This window comes from Chaetodon auriga, chromosome 20 (assembly GCF_051107435.1).
Source record: "Chaetodon auriga isolate fChaAug3 chromosome 20, fChaAug3.hap1, whole genome shotgun sequence".
NCBI lineage: Eukaryota > Metazoa > Chordata > Actinopteri > Chaetodontiformes > Chaetodontidae > Chaetodon > Chaetodon auriga.
Genome location: NC_135093.1, coordinates 8,241,009 through 8,260,263, shown reverse-complemented (window position 1 = coordinate 8,260,263; position 19,255 = coordinate 8,241,009). Strand labels below are relative to the sequence as shown.

The 19,255-nt window shown below is 39.4% G+C and overlaps 2 protein-coding genes across 4 annotated transcripts; one reads left to right on the top strand and one right to left on the bottom strand.

The window, feature by feature from the left end:
- Nucleotides 1-78: 78 nt before the first annotated feature.
- Nucleotides 79-4,642, top strand: LOC143338844 (non-selective voltage-gated ion channel VDAC2-like). Of its 2 annotated transcripts, none has more exons than XM_076759640.1 (9): nt 79-184; nt 1,149-1,219; nt 1,347-1,396; nt 1,764-1,916; nt 2,004-2,056; nt 2,155-2,382; nt 2,551-2,701; nt 3,634-3,691; nt 3,796-4,642. In XM_076759640.1, the coding sequence occupies exons 2-9, from the start codon at nt 1,153-1,155 to the stop codon at nt 3,885-3,887; spliced, it is 852 nt and encodes a 283-aa protein (XP_076615755.1). In that variant the 5' UTR covers nt 79-184; nt 1,149-1,152; the 3' UTR covers nt 3,888-4,642. The 2 variants fall into 2 exon arrangements, with proteins under 2 accessions (XP_076615755.1, XP_076615754.1); XM_076759639.1 differs by having other exon boundaries at nt 90-184; nt 1,149-1,253.
- LOC143338843 (catechol O-methyltransferase domain-containing protein 1-like) lies at nt 4,020-11,156 on the bottom strand. 2 transcript variants are annotated; one of them, XM_076759638.1, is made up of 7 exons: nt 11,033-11,156; nt 9,100-9,224; nt 8,876-8,981; nt 8,072-8,190; nt 6,983-7,037; nt 5,278-5,411; nt 4,020-5,186 (listed from the first exon to the last, which is right to left on the bottom strand). In XM_076759638.1, exons 2-7 carry the CDS (start codon nt 9,202-9,204, stop codon nt 5,034-5,036), a joined length of 672 nt encoding a protein of 223 aa, XP_076615753.1. In that variant the 5' UTR covers nt 9,205-9,224; nt 11,033-11,156; the 3' UTR covers nt 4,020-5,033. The 2 variants fall into 2 exon arrangements, with proteins under 2 accessions (XP_076615753.1, XP_076615752.1); XM_076759637.1 differs by lacking the exon at nt 11,033-11,156 and adding an exon at nt 10,457-10,590.
- Between the last annotated feature and the right edge of the window lie 8,099 nt (nt 11,157-19,255).

Sequence of the window (19,255 nt, the reverse complement as noted above, 5' to 3'; positions counted from 1 at the left end):
TACAGATTTCTCTTCTCGCTCCGCTTTCAAACGGGCACATAGTAGACAGCTAAATTTCGGGTCCTGCGGCGCCGAGGTCAGGAGGGTGTTTGTTGCGGTGTCTCCTCCATATCGTCCTACACCGGTCCCTGCCGCTTTTCCTGCCTCAAGTTGACAGCAACATCACCAACAACAGTAATATTCGGTAAGTAAATGGCCGTAAAATTACTTGCGTTGCTCATGTTGTATTTTGTTGGAATGTCTGGAAGATGGTTACCAAACGTCCCATTTGCTAGCTAGAAATCGCCCCCTGTCATTCTCATGGTTTCAAACTCCTTCGAAATAACGTTACTGAAACAGGCACCGGTCACAGCATAATATGTCGTATCACTGGCAGAGGTTCTTACCTCTTTGTATAGTAAAAATGCCTAATGAGCAACCCTCAACTGCGTGTGCATGTAACAAACAGAAAATCAGTCAATCATTTCAGTTTCACCATTATTCTCCATTTTATCCAAAATGTTATTCTAAAAACTGCTGCTTTGGTAACTATGTGCATGCAGAAATGTAATGGTAGTAAATGCAAAGAGACACATTAAATGGTGTTTTGCCAGGTGTTGTGTTCCTGGTTACTGTAAGCAGGCTGCTTCAGACGAGCCTCCGGTCTAACCTTGACAGTGAGGAGACGTGACATCAGAATCTGAGAGTCATGGAGACTGTATGACTCAAGTGCTGCAGGTGTCTGACAGTACGAATGTTTTAAGGCCAGAAATGGCACTTTTTAACTGTTCAATCAAATATGTGCAGTCCTCTTCACACTGCAAGAAATAGGTGGGGAGATACTGTCTCCATTTTTTTCACCCTCACTGTTTTAGTTGTTGGCTGCAAAGCATCAATTTTAAGTAACTTGAGTATAAAAGTAGTTAATAGGAAGAAGTTGTAGAATGTGAATTCCTTCAAGGTGGCTGTAAAGCACAAATTCCAAGAAAAGATATTGAGGATATGAGCTCAGCATCCTCCATGCTTCAGTCCTGGTGGTAGTTAAACTTAAAAGTTTACAGATGCCTAATTTTTCTCACCTTTCTCTACACGTGCTTAGTTTCAATCAAGAATTGCACTTATGGTCCTTTTGTCACCATTTACACTCTGAAATGTCCTTTTTCTGACAGCAAAATGGCAGTTCCTCCAGCGTATGCAGACCTTGGAAAATCAGCAAAGGACATCTTCAATAAGGGATATGGTAACTGGAAGCAAGCTAAAAGGCAGTGTTATAAGTGTGTATTTATTGTCCCTCAGAGGACAGGCCGGCTGTTTGAAATGTGCCACCCAGCCCAGAAAGTAGTCCCTCACTTTCCTTGTCCTTGCAGGTTTTGGACTGGTTAAGCTTGATGTGAAGACAAAGTCTTCAAGCGGAGTGGTGAGTTTAGCTGTTATTGCTATAAATATACATAGTGCGTTGCAGGTATTTTCAGCTGATTTTGGGTTATCACAGGTATAATATTATAAGTTGGCTGAAAGTAAACAAGGGTGAGGTAGTTTAGAAACATAGTTTATCCATCAGAGAGCACAGAAAGTTATATTTCAACTGTAAAATGCTCTTTTCAGAACATATGTCACAGTAGTTTTTTTTTTTTTTTTTAACTCCATCCATATTAGTGTCTGCATTTTACTATACTTACTCCATCTCAACTGTAGTGTACTGTAGTGACAGTGGATGAACTTCTCCAACCCGCTGCATTGTTTCAGAGGACAGTATAATTAATTTTCTCATGTATTCACTTCAGGAGTTTAAAACATCTGGCTCATCTAATGTAGACACCAGCAAGGTCACCGGAACCCTGGAGACCAAGTACAAGTGGGCTGAGTATGGGCTGACGTTCACAGAGAAGTGGACCACGGAAAACACACTCGGGACAGAAATTTGTGTTGAGGATCAGGTAAATTGAAAAATGTTGCTGATCGTCCAACAAATGAAACGGCTCTGAATTAAGTGTGACTGACTGTGACTGAATGATCTTCTTTAGATCACCAAAGGGCTGAAACTCACTTTTGACACAACATTTTCACCAAATACTGGGTAAGCTGCAGTTTATATCGTACTTGTAAAGTTATGACTTGCAATCGTTGTGTTGATAACACCCTTCTCACTTCACTTCATTTTCTTTAATTTCACAGCAAGAAGAGCGGCAAGGTCAAGACAGCCTATAAAAGGGAATACCTTAATGCCGGCGTTGATGTAGATTTAGATTTCGCTGGTCCTACTATCCATGGAGCAGGTGTGGCTGGCTATGAGGGTTGGCTGGCAGGCTACCAGATGACCTTTGACACAGCCAAGTCCAAGATGACCCAGAGCAACTTTGCAGTCGGTTACAAGACCGGCGACTTCCAGCTCCACACTAATGTGTATGTTTTGGGATGAGCAAATATTTAAACTAAGCAAGATGAGTGACTTAACTGCAGAGTAACACAAATAGCTTTCTGAAGAACTTTTGTGGTTTTTATTTGTTTTAAGGTAAACTTGTTTGAAGAATACTGACATGCAGGCGACACTGCACTTTTCTTCTTTCCCAGGAATGATGGTTCAGAGTTTGGTGGATCCATTTACCAGAAGGTAAACGACAAACTGGAGACTGCTGTGAATCTGGCCTGGACAGCGGGTAGCAACGGCACTCGCTTTGGCATTGCTGCAAAATATCAGTTAGACTCCAGTGCCTCCATATCAGTAAGTATCTTTTTTTTTACCTCTCACAAGGAAGTTATGTTTCCCTTCCTGTTTGTCAGCAGGTGTCTTAAACACGTGTGAGTTCAGTGAAATGTTGTTTGGAATTAGACCGAGGGCTAACGAACAAGTGACTGATATTTGTGTGGATTTTTAACATTTTGATTGAACATTTTTCATTTCCACTTTTCTCGTTCCCTTACTAATATTAGATTTCGGTTAATACTTGCCCCAAGAGCATGCTCACCAAAACTGGTGACTTTCTTTTGCATTTTGATGTAAATGTTTTGGTATTTGTGGCGCCTCCTATGGGTCAGGCTGAGAATGCTATTCCCAAACATGACCTGAAAACAAGTATCAGGATTTCTGATGATTGGACAAATCATCAACAAGTTATGGCCATCTTCTCGCTGAGCTCATCCTGATTTATATTAAAAATGTGTATCTCAGTCCTGCAATGCTGTATTCCAATTTTGGTGTTGATCCAGTTAAAATCCAACAGAGTCTTTTCACATGACTGTGTCTCCAAAAAGTGAAAATGGCAGAAAATCCATTTGGTCCAAGAGGCTCATTGAGCTTGACTTGTGTGTCATATTTCAAGTCGATCAGACTTATGGCGTGAGGGTTGTGGCCTTTCCATAATTGAGTTTTGGGGCCTTTAATTACAGCACCACCATCTGGCCGATAGGGCTCATATTTCTTAGGAAGCACTTGCGCAATCGTGTCCTGTTATTGGGCCGAGTTTCATTTTTGAGCTCCTTCCAGCTCACGGCAATTTGAGCTGTTGCAGCAGAACAAAAAATGGAATAACATAGACCAGCACACACACGATAGTATGTGTAATTAAAGCAAATGTATTAATTTGTGTAGCATTACAGGCAGTACTGTATACACTCTTGGAATGCTGGTTTAGTGATTTAATGCTTTTTCTCCAGGCCAAGGTTAATAATGCCAGCTTGGTAGGAATTGGATACACCCAGACCCTGCGGCCTGGTAAGAACCATCTGTAGTCTAATATACAATTCAAACAAACCTACAGACACAATGGGCCTCTTTTTCATTAACTTCTATGAATATACTGGATATTTGTATTTCAGGCATGAAACTACTCCTCTCTGCACTGGTGGATGGGAAGAATATCAATGCTGGTGGTCACAAACTTGGTCTGGGCCTGGAGCTGGAGGCATGAGGGTCTGCTGTGCCAGTTCATGTGAAGAATAGGACTATCAGCTGAATCTAACCCTGAGTGTTCCTGTCCGGTCAGCAACAGATATTTTAAAAAGAGTTGAAGCCAAAACAAAAAAGAAGCCCAGTTCTTGAGCACTGTTGAGATGGAAACCTTTCCACCAGCCTCCTTTTATCGTGGTCACAATAACCAGTCATTTCTCAATCACATGTATTTATGAATCAGTTACTCCTTCTGCCAATTTATCCTCTATATTGGTAGAACAAACCTCTTCTGGGAGCACATGTCCAGGAATGGTTTCAAACACCTTATTACTTTGCTGAAGTTTGATAAAGTAGAATGTAAATCTGAGCTGTTATTTTGCACAGTAGAATTATACCTTTATTTAAGCTCTTTCTCCTTTGTTTTATTTGCACACTGTATTTGTATTTTGGTAGTGATGTACTGCCTGTTGGACGTAACTCTAACAAATTATGCTTAACAAGGTCAAAGCCAACCTATCGGCTGGTCTTCACTTATCTTTCTAGAGAGGCTTAATTGTGCGGTGTGATTTTGAGACATCCGCTACCTTGAATACCTGCTTCTAAGCTGCAAGACAATGCTAACTGAATTTTGCTTTCCTCAGTGTGACTCGAGTGAAAGAATATGTGAGTGAATCATCCACTTTTCTTCCCATTTTTGAAAACTGTGACACTAATCAGGAAGCTGTTTGTGTGTTGGCGTGTGTCTAACCTTTGCAATAAAGTCCTGAAACCAACTGTCATCCTCTCCTGTAATTTGACAATAATACATAATGGTATGAGTTTGGTAAAATAATGATTCACTACAAAAACAAATGGCATGTACAGTTTTTTTTTTTTTTTTTTAAACCAAATTCAGTCACTATTCCAATGCTGCACTTTGTCTCGTAACTGTCAATCATGATTAAGTTATCCACTGATGTAATAAAACGGCATTGAAAATTACGTAAAAATCCAGTGTTCTATAATTGTCATTGACCGTTGGTGACTTCAGCCCAGATGGTAATACATGTGTTTCATCTGCCATCAAACACCCAACATCATAGTGTAACTCACTTTAAGAAGACCTAGAGTATCCAAGTGGTGCCTCCTAAAGCCTATAAATCACTGCAGCTATCGGTCACTTGTCTTATAGTTTGATTGCCATTGTGACTCCATCTCCAACTGTCAGCATGCTCAGGTTAATTCTTGTGTCTCGGTGTAACTTCTTGTTCAGCTTGTCAATGGCCACAGTGTCTCTGTCGTCAGGGGCTGGATTAATGACCTGTCCACCCCAGAGGACCTGAAAAGCCAGAAAAAAAAGTTAACAGAATTAGCTGCTTGAAGTATTGCAAGAAGTCAAACTTATATTTTTGTCTTGGTGAAGCCCTCACATTGTCAATAGCAATGACGCCCCCTTTCCTCAACAGCTGCAGGGACTTTTCGTAGTAGTTGTCATAGTTAACTTTGTCTGCGTCAATGAAGACAAAGTCAAATGTTTCAGCCTGGCCAGAAGACAGCAGATCATCTGAAAGAAACACCCCGGAACAGAGAGGAAAATTACACTTCAGGTTACAGATAAAACCTCCACCACATTGTACTATATCTGTCACTCAACATCGATCTCTTTCTGGTCAACAGTACACATTGCTAAATAAGAAATTAAAAATTAAGAAATTTCTAAAAATTTAGAAATTAAAAGATTTGCTTATTCTGTAAATCTTAGTGTCAAAATATAATTTCAGAATTCAGTTCCCCACTTTACAGTGATTTTATGAATCTAAGTTTCTAACAGTCAAGCAAATGCAAATCTTTTGTGATGAGATTTGACGAAATTAGTTTGATTTTTGTTGATAACTGAATTATATAAATTAAATTATTTGTACTACATTGGACGCATTCAAATGATTCTGTATACTGGCTAGTAAAATATGTTAGTCGCATTGTATTAAAAAAAAAATCTAAAAAAAAAAAAAAAAAAAGGTAAATCGAGGCCACTTGATCCGGGTGACCGCCTCAACGATTTATGCGCGTGACGTCACGTACGTCTTCACGGTCACTGCGTTTTTTAGCGTTTGATTCAAGCCGGAAAAACTTCTAAAATTGAGCTAACACGCTAAACACGTTTGTGTATTCAGCTGTTTCCGAAATAATTCACACTTAGGTTTCTTATAAACGGTGAAGGATGAAGAGAGGAGCAGCAGCTGGACGTGTTTGGCAGGACAACTGGAATCCAGGTACGAAAACTTTCGCGACGTTAGCCGTTAGCTGCCATTATCTGTAGCCATGTAGCTAGCTTATGTTAGCTATATTTTGGGTTATCGTTCCTGCCGCGGCGTCTTTCTGTGTTGCTTAGCATATTACAAGTCAAATTTAACAGGTTTAGCTAACACGCCGCTGCATGAATGCTGAATTGCTTTGCCAAACTGTAAATAAGGAAATTGACTTTAGCTTTTGGAGTTCATGGTTCAGGCAGTCTGTTCATAAATCCGACGGAAATATCTTAGAAACACCGCTGAAGAAGTACAGCGTACAGTGGAAGTGTGCTGTGTGTGTTTTTTCAGTGCACAAAAAAAGCAGTTTTTCTTTGAGTGACTTAAAACCTCAGGTGACTTAACAGTTCACCTGTCTCACCTACCTACACTACTGACCAATTCATCCACTGTGGCTGTCCTATTTGTATACCTCTTCTTCCTAGTTGCACAATTACTTAATTTACAGATTGAAGCCAGCTCTTCAAAAGACACTGCTATTGTCAACAGGTAGATGACTGGCAGATGATACTGCCCTGTTTCTTAAGGATGCCTCCAAGGCATCTGAGGTCTCTCTTGATATTAATAAATGTGAATTATTACCTGTGAATTGATGTACAGTGACCTCAGTTTCTAATATTCTTGTGAAAAACTCTTACACATCTTGGAATCCAAGTTACTAAAGATATGAAATCCATGGGACCATTAATCCATGATTTATTATTTCAGGGAAAGTAAGACTCACACAAGACTTCTGGAATGACTTTTGTAACTGTGGCTTCAGGAAACTGTGCATTCCCTGTCAGATTTTGATCAGTAAGTTAAGAGAAGAGACGTATTACTGTACCCAGAGTTTTCAATGCTGGCTGTATGCGCAGATCAATTTTGTGCTCGACTCCAGCCTGTAAACAAAAAGAAACAAGAATATTTTCTTAAGTAAAAGTGCAGCAGATTAAATGTTTGATAACAGATGGGAAACAATGTATGAGTTGGTTGTGTAAACAGGAAGTTGTTTACAATAGCCTGGTTTTGCTATTGTCTGGATAAAATAAGATAAAGTGATATCAGCCTGGATACAACTGACTATAAGCTACATGTCAGGCCTATTCAATATATTCCAGTTACTAATGCATACAACAATGTATATGAACAAGCATGTCAGCAGATTTACTGTGAAATTAAAATCTTAATCCAGTAACGTGCAGAATTCAAAATGCTGTGTGCTCGGAAATATTGAGGAGTTGGAAGTCTGCATTTATTGACCAATGAAATTAAAGTTATGAATGTGGTGTTGATGCAAATCACTTTAAAACTGATTATTTTTGCAATAATGCTTCTTGTGCTCACGTTTTATAGCAATATTGTTTATTCAGACTCTCATAACTAATGGGAACATTTGTTGATGAATTAGTTGTTTGATAAATCATTTATTCTGTCACAAAATAGTGCCCAATGCCAACCTAATTTCTGCTTGTTTTGTCTGAATAACAGTCCAAAACCTAAAGATATTGAACTTGCATTGATATAAAACAGAAACGAGCACATCCTTACATTTTAGAGGCTGGAATCTGCAAGTCTTTGTCATTTTTGCCTGACAAATGACTTAAGTGATTAATTGATCACCAAAATTGTTCTTGATTTATTTTCTGCCAATCCATGAATCAACCAAACTACATCTTTTTGACAGGATTATCAAAAGACTTACAGAAAAGATTAAAACTTAAAGAACAGATTTAAGACCGACACTGAAGCCTGCTCCACATGCAGGTACACAGACTTGCATCAAACAGATCTGTTACCTGTAACGTATGCAAATCCTCTGCACTGATCAGCACTTTGCAATATGGGAACAATACAGCAGCATTACACACCATATAATGAACTCTATGATAATACAGTGTTTTGACAAATAATAAAACATAGGTGTTAATGGTACCTCTTTCCAGAAGGGTTTGCCGATGTTGGTGTACTCTTCACTGATGTCACATGCCACCAAAACTCCATCGTCAGGCAAAGCCAGCGCCATGTTCAGTGTGTTGTAACCTGTGTATACTCCTGCAGTGAGAGGACACTAAAATCAGGATGACGAATGACAATAGAAAATGCAAAATGGACACTGGTTTTTGCATAGGCATTTGCATACATTTAAGTAACCAGGTTGCTGTCAGCTTCAAAGGCAAAAAAATAGTCAAAATGACATAACGTTTTTTCAGGTGCAGAATATGAAACCGATGAAACAAGAAAGCATCAAGACACTTAATACTGTTATGTTTTATAACATTGAATGTACTATATTTCTATTATATTTCAATGTTAATAGGCAAACACTAAGTATACTTTGTCATGTTATATATTAATCTGGTGCACACTAGTGTACATACACTGGCTCTGTTGACTTTGCTGCTACTAATCATACCATTTCCACCTCTGAATGTTTTGTTGAATTGCTTTTGCATAGTTTCTATTTTTACTGTGTTCTTATTTTGGTTTTAAATACCTCTTATTCATTTTTTACTCTCTGTGTATTCCTTCTTATTTCTGTCCTTGTGCTGCTGCAACAACTGAATTTCTCCTCTTGCAAACTGAAAAAAACAAATAAAAGCTAAAAAATAAGCAAACTTACAAGTACCCCCCAAAAACCTTGTTGCCTTGTGTGCATGTGAAGGCATGTCTGAGTGCATTGTGGCAGATGGACATGCTTCATAGACTAGATGTGATGTTAAGTTGAAGTCTAACTTACCAATCTCTAATGCTTTCTTGGCTTTTATTAGTCTTGCCAGATTGGCCATGAACTGCGACTGCTCACAGGCGACCATCATGATGCACCAAGCGTCTTCCATTGTCCTCTGAAAGCAATGGGCGGAAATTTCATTGTGAAACGTGATTACATCTTGTGACATTGAGACATTGAATGCTTAATTGTGCCAGAGCACAGCAATATTCCAGATACCAAGATATTCTTACCAGTCTGAGCCTCTTCAGGACTGGATGCTCCCTCATGGAGTGATTGAGGACGTACTGCAACAGAGGGTCCTCCTTTCCCTCACCGTGACTTTTGGAGATGCTCATTCTGCAAGATTTCTTTTTCCCTGAGGGCGAACATTAAACCATGGAACACCGATAAGGATCGTAAGAGCATGATGATGCCATGGGACCTACCATTAAGCTTATACATCTCATAGGAAACTGAAGTCTGGTCCAGTTAGTGTACAATAGTTATTTGATTGAGATATAACTTCAATGACTTCAGTGAGAAAATTGCAATTATTGCACCAGCAGCAATAGATCCAGATAAAGAAATTAATACTGGGAATCGGAAGACAATAGAACGTCACATCTTGAGGGCAATGAAATGAATCAATCTAGACAAAAACAATCTTGTGACCTGTCTTTACATTTCTATTTTGCATGTGCATCAAATGATTTCTAATATTCAGCTGGCATATGTTTTTTTGAAGGCTTGACTGTTTTGCAATAATGGTCAATAGCAGCTGGAAGAAAGAGTGAATAAGTAAATGAGTATAAGGGGACTTTGTACTGGATGGCTCTGTGCTGGGGGGTTTAATGTGCAACTTTTAAACAAGCTGTGTCTCTGGAAAACACATTATACGACACTGATATGAGGTGAAAATTAGGATAAACATGACCTTGCATACCTTTTTAGTTCAACTTTCAATAAATATTCTCATGCTCTTTTTCCATCTGTGTCATAACCTGGTAATGCACAGGATTTAATGCTTAACTGGTGTATGATGTAATCTTGGCTGGGAAGACCAAGTGGTTTAAGGCAGCACTACCTCAAATTTGGATCACTCAGGAGCATACATGTGTTTCCATTAAACTCAAAATCCTCAATGCAGCATTTGCATAGCCCCCAAATTGAGAAGATGACTATGAAAAAGCCACAAAAATTAAAACACAGACAAAACCTGAAAGAGAATGGTCAGGCTATTACGTAATTCTCAGTTATTATGTCCAACATCTTTAAAAGACCTGCTTTTCCCCTCTGGCCAGAACACATTTGCCCAGATTTGCACTGAAAACTGCTGTACTTCGACACATTCCTAGATTTCCTCTCAGATCTCAAATGCCCTGAGCGCCTTTGTGAAACTTTTATTCTACTTGTGTAAACATTTTTTCCTCTGTTGTGCAGAGCCTTCACTCTAAATAAAAACCACTGTAGCCAAATCAGGTAAACTTGATTTGCTTGCTCTTTCCGGGTGCCCTTCACTGATTGAGGTGAGCCGACGCGCACCTTAAGACGGACAGGTTTCCTTGGTGGAACAGCGACGGTATAAAGCTTTAACACCTTCACTCTTACCAATGAAATAACCAGCGATAAAAACAACTCCCAGTGTGATGGATCCAGCCAGAGCCTCTTTGGAAATATTCCGAAATGACATAGTGGTGCCTTTAACTGTGACACCACGCGATTAAATAGCCCCAGTTCAAGCTCTTCCGCGTTGGCGTAGCGTTGAGCCGTAATACTGCAAATAGAGGCGAAGGTCGCGTCTGCTCATCGCCATGGGACCAGAATGTCTGTTAGGTGTACATGGGCATCCTACGTGTCCAGCCACTACGATCGAATGACTACAGCTAGTTTGACGGGAACGCAAGCAGAAAAAAAACAAAACACCAACTATGTCCAGTCACCCGAAACAGGTGATAAAAGTCGAACGTACTGGATTGATGAAGCGTGTTGCGCAGTTTAGACGTGAGCCATGAAGTGAAACCAACGTGCAGCTGTAAGCCGTTACATAAAGAAGTGCTCATGAGTGTGTGTTTGGTCTCTGTGGATAAGGAGCAGCTGTGAAAGTGTCCTGAGACGACCTCTGTTGTGATTTGGCGTCATATAAGTAAAACTGACTTGGACTGAATTGAATTGAAAACGACTCACCACAAAGTTGCGTCTAAGATGATGGTCGTCTCTGGGAGCGATCGGATGAATTCCTGTGTGAACGAACCTTAGACATGCGGTCAGTCACACAGAAGTGATGACGGTCATATGACCTGCATCAGCTCTCACGATAGGATTGTGAAACTGACGCCCTGTTACGACTCACTGCTGGCTGTCCGGTGATGGAAACATCAAGTGACAGCACAACGGGCTTGTGGCTGAACGCTGCTGGTATTAGTATTGTAAAAATGGACTTAATAATACCCCCAAATACCAATAATTCTGTCTTCAACAGGGTGAAAAATGTTATAGAAGGGTCATAGTTTGAGTCTGGTGGTCTTTGGTGGAGTACATGTGTTTTGGTGCATCTGTTATCTCTCCTTGATACGAGTACTACTACTACTATAGTACAATATCTAAAATTGTAATTAAGTAGCGTGAAGTAAATTTTTACCACTGCAGTTAAAGATTAAACACAGTAAAAATTATGGCATAAGTCGCTGTGAAATCATTAACCTGTAGCTTCCAAGCAGAACAGTGTGACATGACTGAATAATAAAACATAAAAATTAAGCCATTTATCACAATCTCTCTCTCTCTCTCTCTCTCTCTCTCTCTCTCTCTCTCTCTCTCTCTCTCTCTCTCTCTCTCTCTGTGAATAGTTTTTGTGCCACCTCAGCATTAACAGTGTCTGTCATGAGTAGATAATGGCAGTTATTTGACCGTCTGCAGCTCTCATGATAGCTCATTGTAACAGACACGTACGTCCTTTCTGAGCCTCTTTTCGTGTCACAATAAGATGATGTCACAAACTCAGTTCAGTAGTTCAGTTTGTGACTTATTATTAATGCAAATAGAGCTACAACAGTTAGTAAATTTATTTATTAGTTGATCAACAGAAGATTAATCTGCAGCTGTCCTGATTGTTGAATAATTATCCAAGTTATTTTTTAGGCAAAGTCACCAAAGACTCTTTGATTCCACCTTCTCCAATGTGAAGATTTTATGTGTTTCTCTGTTTTATATCATTGTAAACTGAATATCTTTGTGTTTTGAACACATTTTTCTGACCTTTTATTGATTAAATAATGGTACATACTTTCAGTTTCAGTTCAAAATAGAAGCACACACTCTCGCTGTGTCTCTGGATGTGAACATTTAGTCAGTCTCTGAATCTCTGCTATATTCTCAGGGGGATACGGTTGGTAACTTGCCATATTTGCATTTTGTACATAAAATGTAAACAGTTAATATTAAGTAGCAGTAGATAATAAGTCATGTCATGAAAATACAGAAAATAATGAAATGAAAAAATAAAGCAAAGTTAACATGAGACTCTTCTTTCTTGACTGAATGAAAACAAATCCATCCGTCCATTATCTTTGTGTACCCCTAAAACAGGTTCCTACAGAATGGGGCTGTGTTGTCATGAATGAAGGTTAGCTACATCCTCAGTGTTAATAAATGGTTTGTCTGCATTTTGCTGGTTATTAGTTGTGAAGGCATTATGTTATTAAACCACATCATGGACCATAAGTTACAATAATTGTATATTTCTTCAATGTGGTATATATGACAGTTTGGTTTGTGTGTATATTTGGTATTTCGAGTTGACACGTGTTTAACAGTTTATTGCTTTCTGCCCAAAACCACTCCACTAAATGAATTTCTGCATCTCCAGAAAGTACCAGGCATTTATAATGATGGCTTTATCACCGTCTGTTTTATCATTAATGGACTTCACTCCAGATGCTAAGATGTTATGGAGATTTATACTCAAAGATATAATGTCACAATAAAACTGAAGACACTATATATAAAACAAAAGCTAATACAATTACTGTATTATTATGCCAACCTTGCAGAAAAGAAACATGTTTTATTCTATGGGAGTGTCCATAACTGGATATTTCATTATTTTGGAATTGAACTCATAGCTGCATTTATTTGTGCTATTTTCTGTCTGATATGTAACATCATATATATTTTGAAATGTATTTTCAAACTGCATTTAGTATCTAGTGACACCAAATCTTCACATTGACAGACTGACTCAATCATAGAAGTATGTGATAAGGTGCATTGTGTTAAGTGGCAATGAATTAACAGAAAACTATTAAGGGAATTCTGTTATTAATCAGGACAATTGACCATTAATACAAGTCCAGTATTAGCTTGAACTTTGAGAGAATAATTAAAACCTTATCATCTTATGATAAAAACTATTATTATAAGGAACTAATAAAAATGTGTAGTTAATAATAAACTTCATTCATATCACACCTTTCCAAGACAGAGTTTCCTAAGTGCTTCACAGAATAAATACAACAAACAGGAATAGGAATGGGAACCACCAGGAGAGCAGCATGTGAGCACCTCTGGACCCGTGACGGTACATGGGGAGTTAAAAGGTCAGCAAAATGGCTTGTGGCCAAACTGTTCTGGCCTTTAAAAGTGATAACAATTTAAAATCAAGGCCAAAACTAATAGGCAGCCAGATGAAAGGATAACTGTGATGTGCTTGTTATTTCTGCTTCCTTGCAGCTGTATTTTGGGTTAGTTGTAAAGAGGAGAGAGACTTTTTGCTGCAAATGGAGGAAAAGAAGTTCCAATAATTTAGCTGTGATGAAATAAAAGCATGAAAGAGCGTTTCAAGGTTTTTGGCCAGCCAAAATGTTAGAAATTTTGTGAGCATTGCTGTATGACAGATTTCATATGGCTGTTCAGAGTGAGGCTGCTGTCAAATAGAACACCAAAGTTAACACACTGTGGAGTAACGAGATGAGAGTATGAACTTACTGTGTTTGTAATTTGAGTGTTGGAGGAGTTGTTGCCCGAGTCTTTTCAGAGTTGAGCTGGAAATTTTGAGCCGTCCATTTATGAATGTCCTGGTGACAGTTTATGAGTCAATTTCAGTTTCACTGGATGGTGTGATCACCTATGTCAAATGCTGCACTGAGATCGAGGAGCACTAAAATGGAGCGACATCCAGCATCAGCAGCTAAAAGCCAGTCATTCGTGACTTTAAGAGGGGCAGTTTATGTGCTCTGGTGAGCTCGAAAACCTAACTGGAAGGATTCCAATCTTGAATATTCTTTCATAAAAGCTAAAAGTTGTTAGGCAACAATCTTCTCCAGGACTTTGGCTAGAAAAGGGAGTTTAGAGACGGGTCCGAAATTGTTCAAATCATTTGAATTAGTCTGGGTTTCTTCATCAGGGAATGAATAAGATCACTTTTGAATAATGGGACCAGAGGAAAGGGAGCTGTTCAAAATGTTAAGCGTAAAAGGACAAAATTTGTTTAAAACTTCTTTAATAAATCGATGTTGAAGAATGTCAAGAAGGCAGCAGGAGGAGTTCATTTTTTTGACAGTTTCTAACAGTTTGAGCTTTCGGTTGAGGGACAGTTGAAGAGAGCGCAGCAAGTATTAGGCCTAGCAGGTAAACAAACTGATGAGGGAGGTAATACTCTGCGGAGTGAGGCAGATTTTTTGATTAAAAAACATTAAAAACTCATCCACAGAAGGGGGAGCATCAGCGGCACAGCCTATAATAAGCACCTTGGGATTAGAAGTATTTGAGTCAGTAAGTGTCACAGTCGTACCTGCTGCCACTCATCTGCTCACCGGTGCCCTCAGTACTTTACCACTCTCAGCCACACCCACCTGCCTGCTCACCTGATCACACACCTGAGACTCATTGCAATCAGTGCATTATATAAGCTGCTCTGCTGCACTCACTGGTGGCCAGACTGTCATTGTCCTCATGCAAGACTCTCCAGCTAAATCTTGGGCTGATCTCTCGTTGCTGACCCTGCCTGTCCTACTGTTCCCCAGTAACTGCCTTAGCCTTTTGTCCCTGACTATGAGTCTTGCTTTAGTTTCCTGGATATTGTTTACCTGAGTGTTTGGTGTTTGCCGCACCAATCACTTACAGAGACTCCAAGACACTGTACTCTGCACGTCCCAAGTCTTTGCCTGCCTGTGACTGCTGGATGTTTTATTCCCTGCGCAACACCAGAGACTGTTCTTGTTTCTGCTGATCTGGTCCTGCCAATTCAAGATTAAAAGGTTGATAAAAGCTTTACCCGTGTTGTAGTGGTTCTGCACTTGGGCTCGAAACCCACTTTGTGACAAATAAGATTGGAAACGTAGGTGTGTATAGAGTTTTTTTTTTTTTTTTTTTTTTTTAATCTGCATTGAAATGCTTCATCAAGGTTTGAAGGTCCTCATGGTGGCCTGGGAGCTTAGAGGCCTTTCACTGACACTCTGCTTTATGACATCTATGTTTTAGAGTGTGAGTGCTTTCATTTATGCAGGGCTGGGGTGTGAATACTAAAATCACATGGAATTAAAAAAAACCTGTCGTGTCTGGGTTGGATTATTGATTGGTGCTCTGATCAATTTATAAACCCAAGAGAAGATTTGGGGCTTTGTAGACTTGAAGGCACGGACACTGGGTATTCCCCTTAAATACAAATGGAAGTACCTTGATGGAGGAAAGCAGCTACTCCTCCTCACCATCCTCAAAGTCTGTGCTGGTGAGGAAAGGAGTAGCCATAATTCTTATCATAAAGCTAATGACGATAACGTGTCAGCTTTGCCTCCTGTATAAAATGCAAACAAATAAAATGGACAATAAAGTTGAATTTGAAGTAATATTGGTGTTCATACAGAGGGGGGCAGTGTTGTCAAGGCAATGACGCTCCTTTACCACTGATGCTACACATGCTGGCTTGGTCCCCCATGAACAGTTATGTTTAAGTTCCATTTAGGAAGAAAATAGTTGCTGTTCTGATAAATACACCAGAAGAGTACATGATATGATATGACCTTCAACTCACATGACTAAGCAGAATTAAGAGTTCTATTTGTGCAAGACAAACAATGATACCATGTGTTAGTGATAAGAAATAGTTTCCTTTTACGTGGTAAAGACAGGGCAAACCTAATGAGTAGCAGTCAAACAAGCCTTAAAATGCCTTAATTATTCCAAATCTTACATACACCCAGAAATACAAACCCAACGTCACATGAATCTCTTAATAAATTCCTCATGCTTTCACTGAAAAGTTAGCAAAATCCGTAATCATTTATACTGTACAAGAGCAGACTGAGGAGTATTAACATTTAGAGCTCCACTTTGTTTTTCTCCATAAACTTATTACATGTACATTTCATTTTAACTCCAACATAAAAGTGTTTTAATGTATGAGTTTAAGGGTTCCAGCTCCCCAGTGTATGTGCAGCACTCTGGCAAAATTATCTCATACTTTAAGCAGGCAATGTACTTTACACTTTCCTATTTCGTAATAAAGACAGATACAGATGGAAGTGTATCCACTAGAGGGGGAAATGAGCCTTCTTTTTATGAGTGCTGCAGACTACACAACAGTACAATAATCAAAATACTCTAATATTACTGAACAGTGACAAAGAAGCTGTATCAAACACAAACAGATCCAGTGTGCGTGAAGGCCACCGTGGCGGCAAAGGTTCCTATGTGACACTAACAGAGTGCAGAGGGGAGTATTCATCCTCACAGAGAACAAGATTTGGATTAAGTGCCGTTTTCTAAATTACTCCCCCTTATACCCGCTGTACCTGACTGATAGCTTGCTACCTGATGCTCTCTCTGCTCACTGATCTCCAGCTCCCAGACAGCCCTGGCTGCCGGCCTGCTGCTGCAGCTTCCTGACAGAGTCCGGACAGCAGGGGAGGGCAGAGTGTTCCTCCAGGGGGGGCTGGGACGCTTCCAGCTGGTCTGCTGAGGTGTGGATCTTGCCTCGGGGTAAGCCTCTCGTGTGAGTAAACACCATAACAATCCAGCAGAGAGACACGCTCCCCGGGTCGGGGAATTTTCTGGTATGCCAGAACAATGTCTGACACTGTTGTGATGATTGAATTTTATAGGCCGGCCTGACTCGAGTCTACTGTCTGTGAGATGAAGTGTTTTATGATGCCGGGATGATTAATGTGCTCTGAAATGTGAAGACCTTCTTTGTATGTGTGATGAGGCAATATTCTGTTTTTATCACACATTACAGGAAACGTTATGGGTCCATTATCTCTCTCTACATATCATTTCAGAGCACTCGTTAAGATTTAGGTGACGTCTGCATCAACCGTCCACATTGTTACTCGCTACTACAATTTATTACTTAGCAAACATGCCCTACAAATTTGAAATCAGAGCCGCACTGTGCTCGTCAGACTTCTCTGCTCTCCCAGACAATGAAATGTCATGTAAGTCCGCTCCTCTCAACTCTCGAATTTGACTTTGGCAGCAGTCTTTCTCTTTGACTGACAGATGAGCGAGCGATACGACTCCATCAAAAAGTGCAGCCTGACAGTTTGATTTGACAGCCCTCTTCAAACCAAATATACTCCTTGTTCCTGGCACTACATCAACTTGACAAGGAGAAAAGTGGTAAAAAAAAAAAGTAGATATCTATACTCTGATATAGATTTCACTTTGAAATAATAATAGAAACAAATGTCCGAACACACAAAGCTGCTACCCAGTGCTTAACTCTGCCGTCATTGTCGGACAAGTGATGAAATATTATTTCTTGTCCCTTATATTGTTTTAGGGCTGCAACTTATCTCTACCTTATTAATCCATCTATTGATTAATGATTTAAATGAACCCTTTAGTCCCTAAAATGTCTGAAAATAGTTAAAAATTTGCTGATTTGCCATTTAGTACATTTCATTCAATGAGTCACATCCTTTCATTTTAACCAATTACTGTTGCTTAGTTTTTGTTTTCCCAAACCATCAGTGACCCATGATGCATCTGCCCTGCGTATGTCATCGCTGCAGTGGGTTACTAGCTAAATTCCAGCTTTTTAACTTAGGTAATTTCTGTAAATTGACTTACAACAACCTGTGCAGCTGCATGCATCTCCTCCGTGCTTGTTGCCATTTTTGCAGGCATTTTTATGTTGCCATTTTTCTCGCTCTGGCACAGGAAGATGATGTCCTCATCCTTGATTCCGCCTGCAAAATTCTGATTGGACCATTAATTCTCCAACGAGGGAAAACAGCCATCAGTAAACCACGCAACAGACCCATTTGAATTGTTTGAAATGAACAAACCAGAGATCTAGGCAGCCGTTCAGAGCGGAGCTGAAAAGATTAGTCAATTAATGGAGAAGTCCATCTGTTTGGATATTCAATTTTTAAGCAGCGATGACAAAAAATATCTCTGTTCCTGCTTCTCAAATGTCAGTGTTTTCTGGTTTTCAGGGTTCGCTATGGTAGTGAACTAAATATCTTTGGGTTTTGGATGTTTGGTCAAACAAATAAGACATTTGAGGATTATTTGAAGACAATGAATTGAATAATCAATGAAATAAGCAATAGATTAATGAAATAAGACACAGAAATGAATCATTAGTTGCAGCCCTAGTTCAGAGGTTTGGAGTTTTTGGCATTATTGCTTAAAAATTGAATATCCAAACAGATGGACTGTGGCTTCCCCACCATGGCTATAAGCAGCCTTATGTATATAAAATCAAAACGACTCCTGTCCTTACACTGTATGGGACTTATACATATAGAATATACGATGAGAAGAGAGCTGTCCTAATAATATATAATGCAGTGCCAGAATCTTAATGGACACACCAAAGAACTTTTCAAACCTAAGACCTATGGCTAGACATGACCCTTTAATAGCCATTTAACAACATCTTTCGTCAATTATTCATCAACGTGAAATGTTTTCTGCCATTAGCAGGAAGTTGTGATCAAGTTACTAAATATTCTCGTACTTGTGCTGTCGTCACTCGAGCGTGTAAATCCTCATCATTGTGATATGCCTACATTCTGCACTCCCATTTAGCTAATAAAATGCATAGACCTAAATGATTCATGGCAACCATTTACATAATTCATAATTAAATCACAACCCGATGGCTTGGAATTTATTAATAGTGAAAATACATGTGCCGCCATCGTGATATACCAATTAATATCTTTAGTTATCATTGGCACATTGCTCACTCAGCTGGGGTCTGGTTATGGGGCAGGAATAATGCAATGCAACAACAAATTATCTGTGCATTTAAGTGGGAATGTCTCGGAGTGATTGCCACAATATGCATTTGCCTTAAGACCTTAATGGGGGAATCTGTTTTATCGGAGTTGTCACATGTTCTGGCTAATCATTTTGAACACTGTAAAGATTGGGGCTAATGCATTTCCGTCCTCTAGCGTC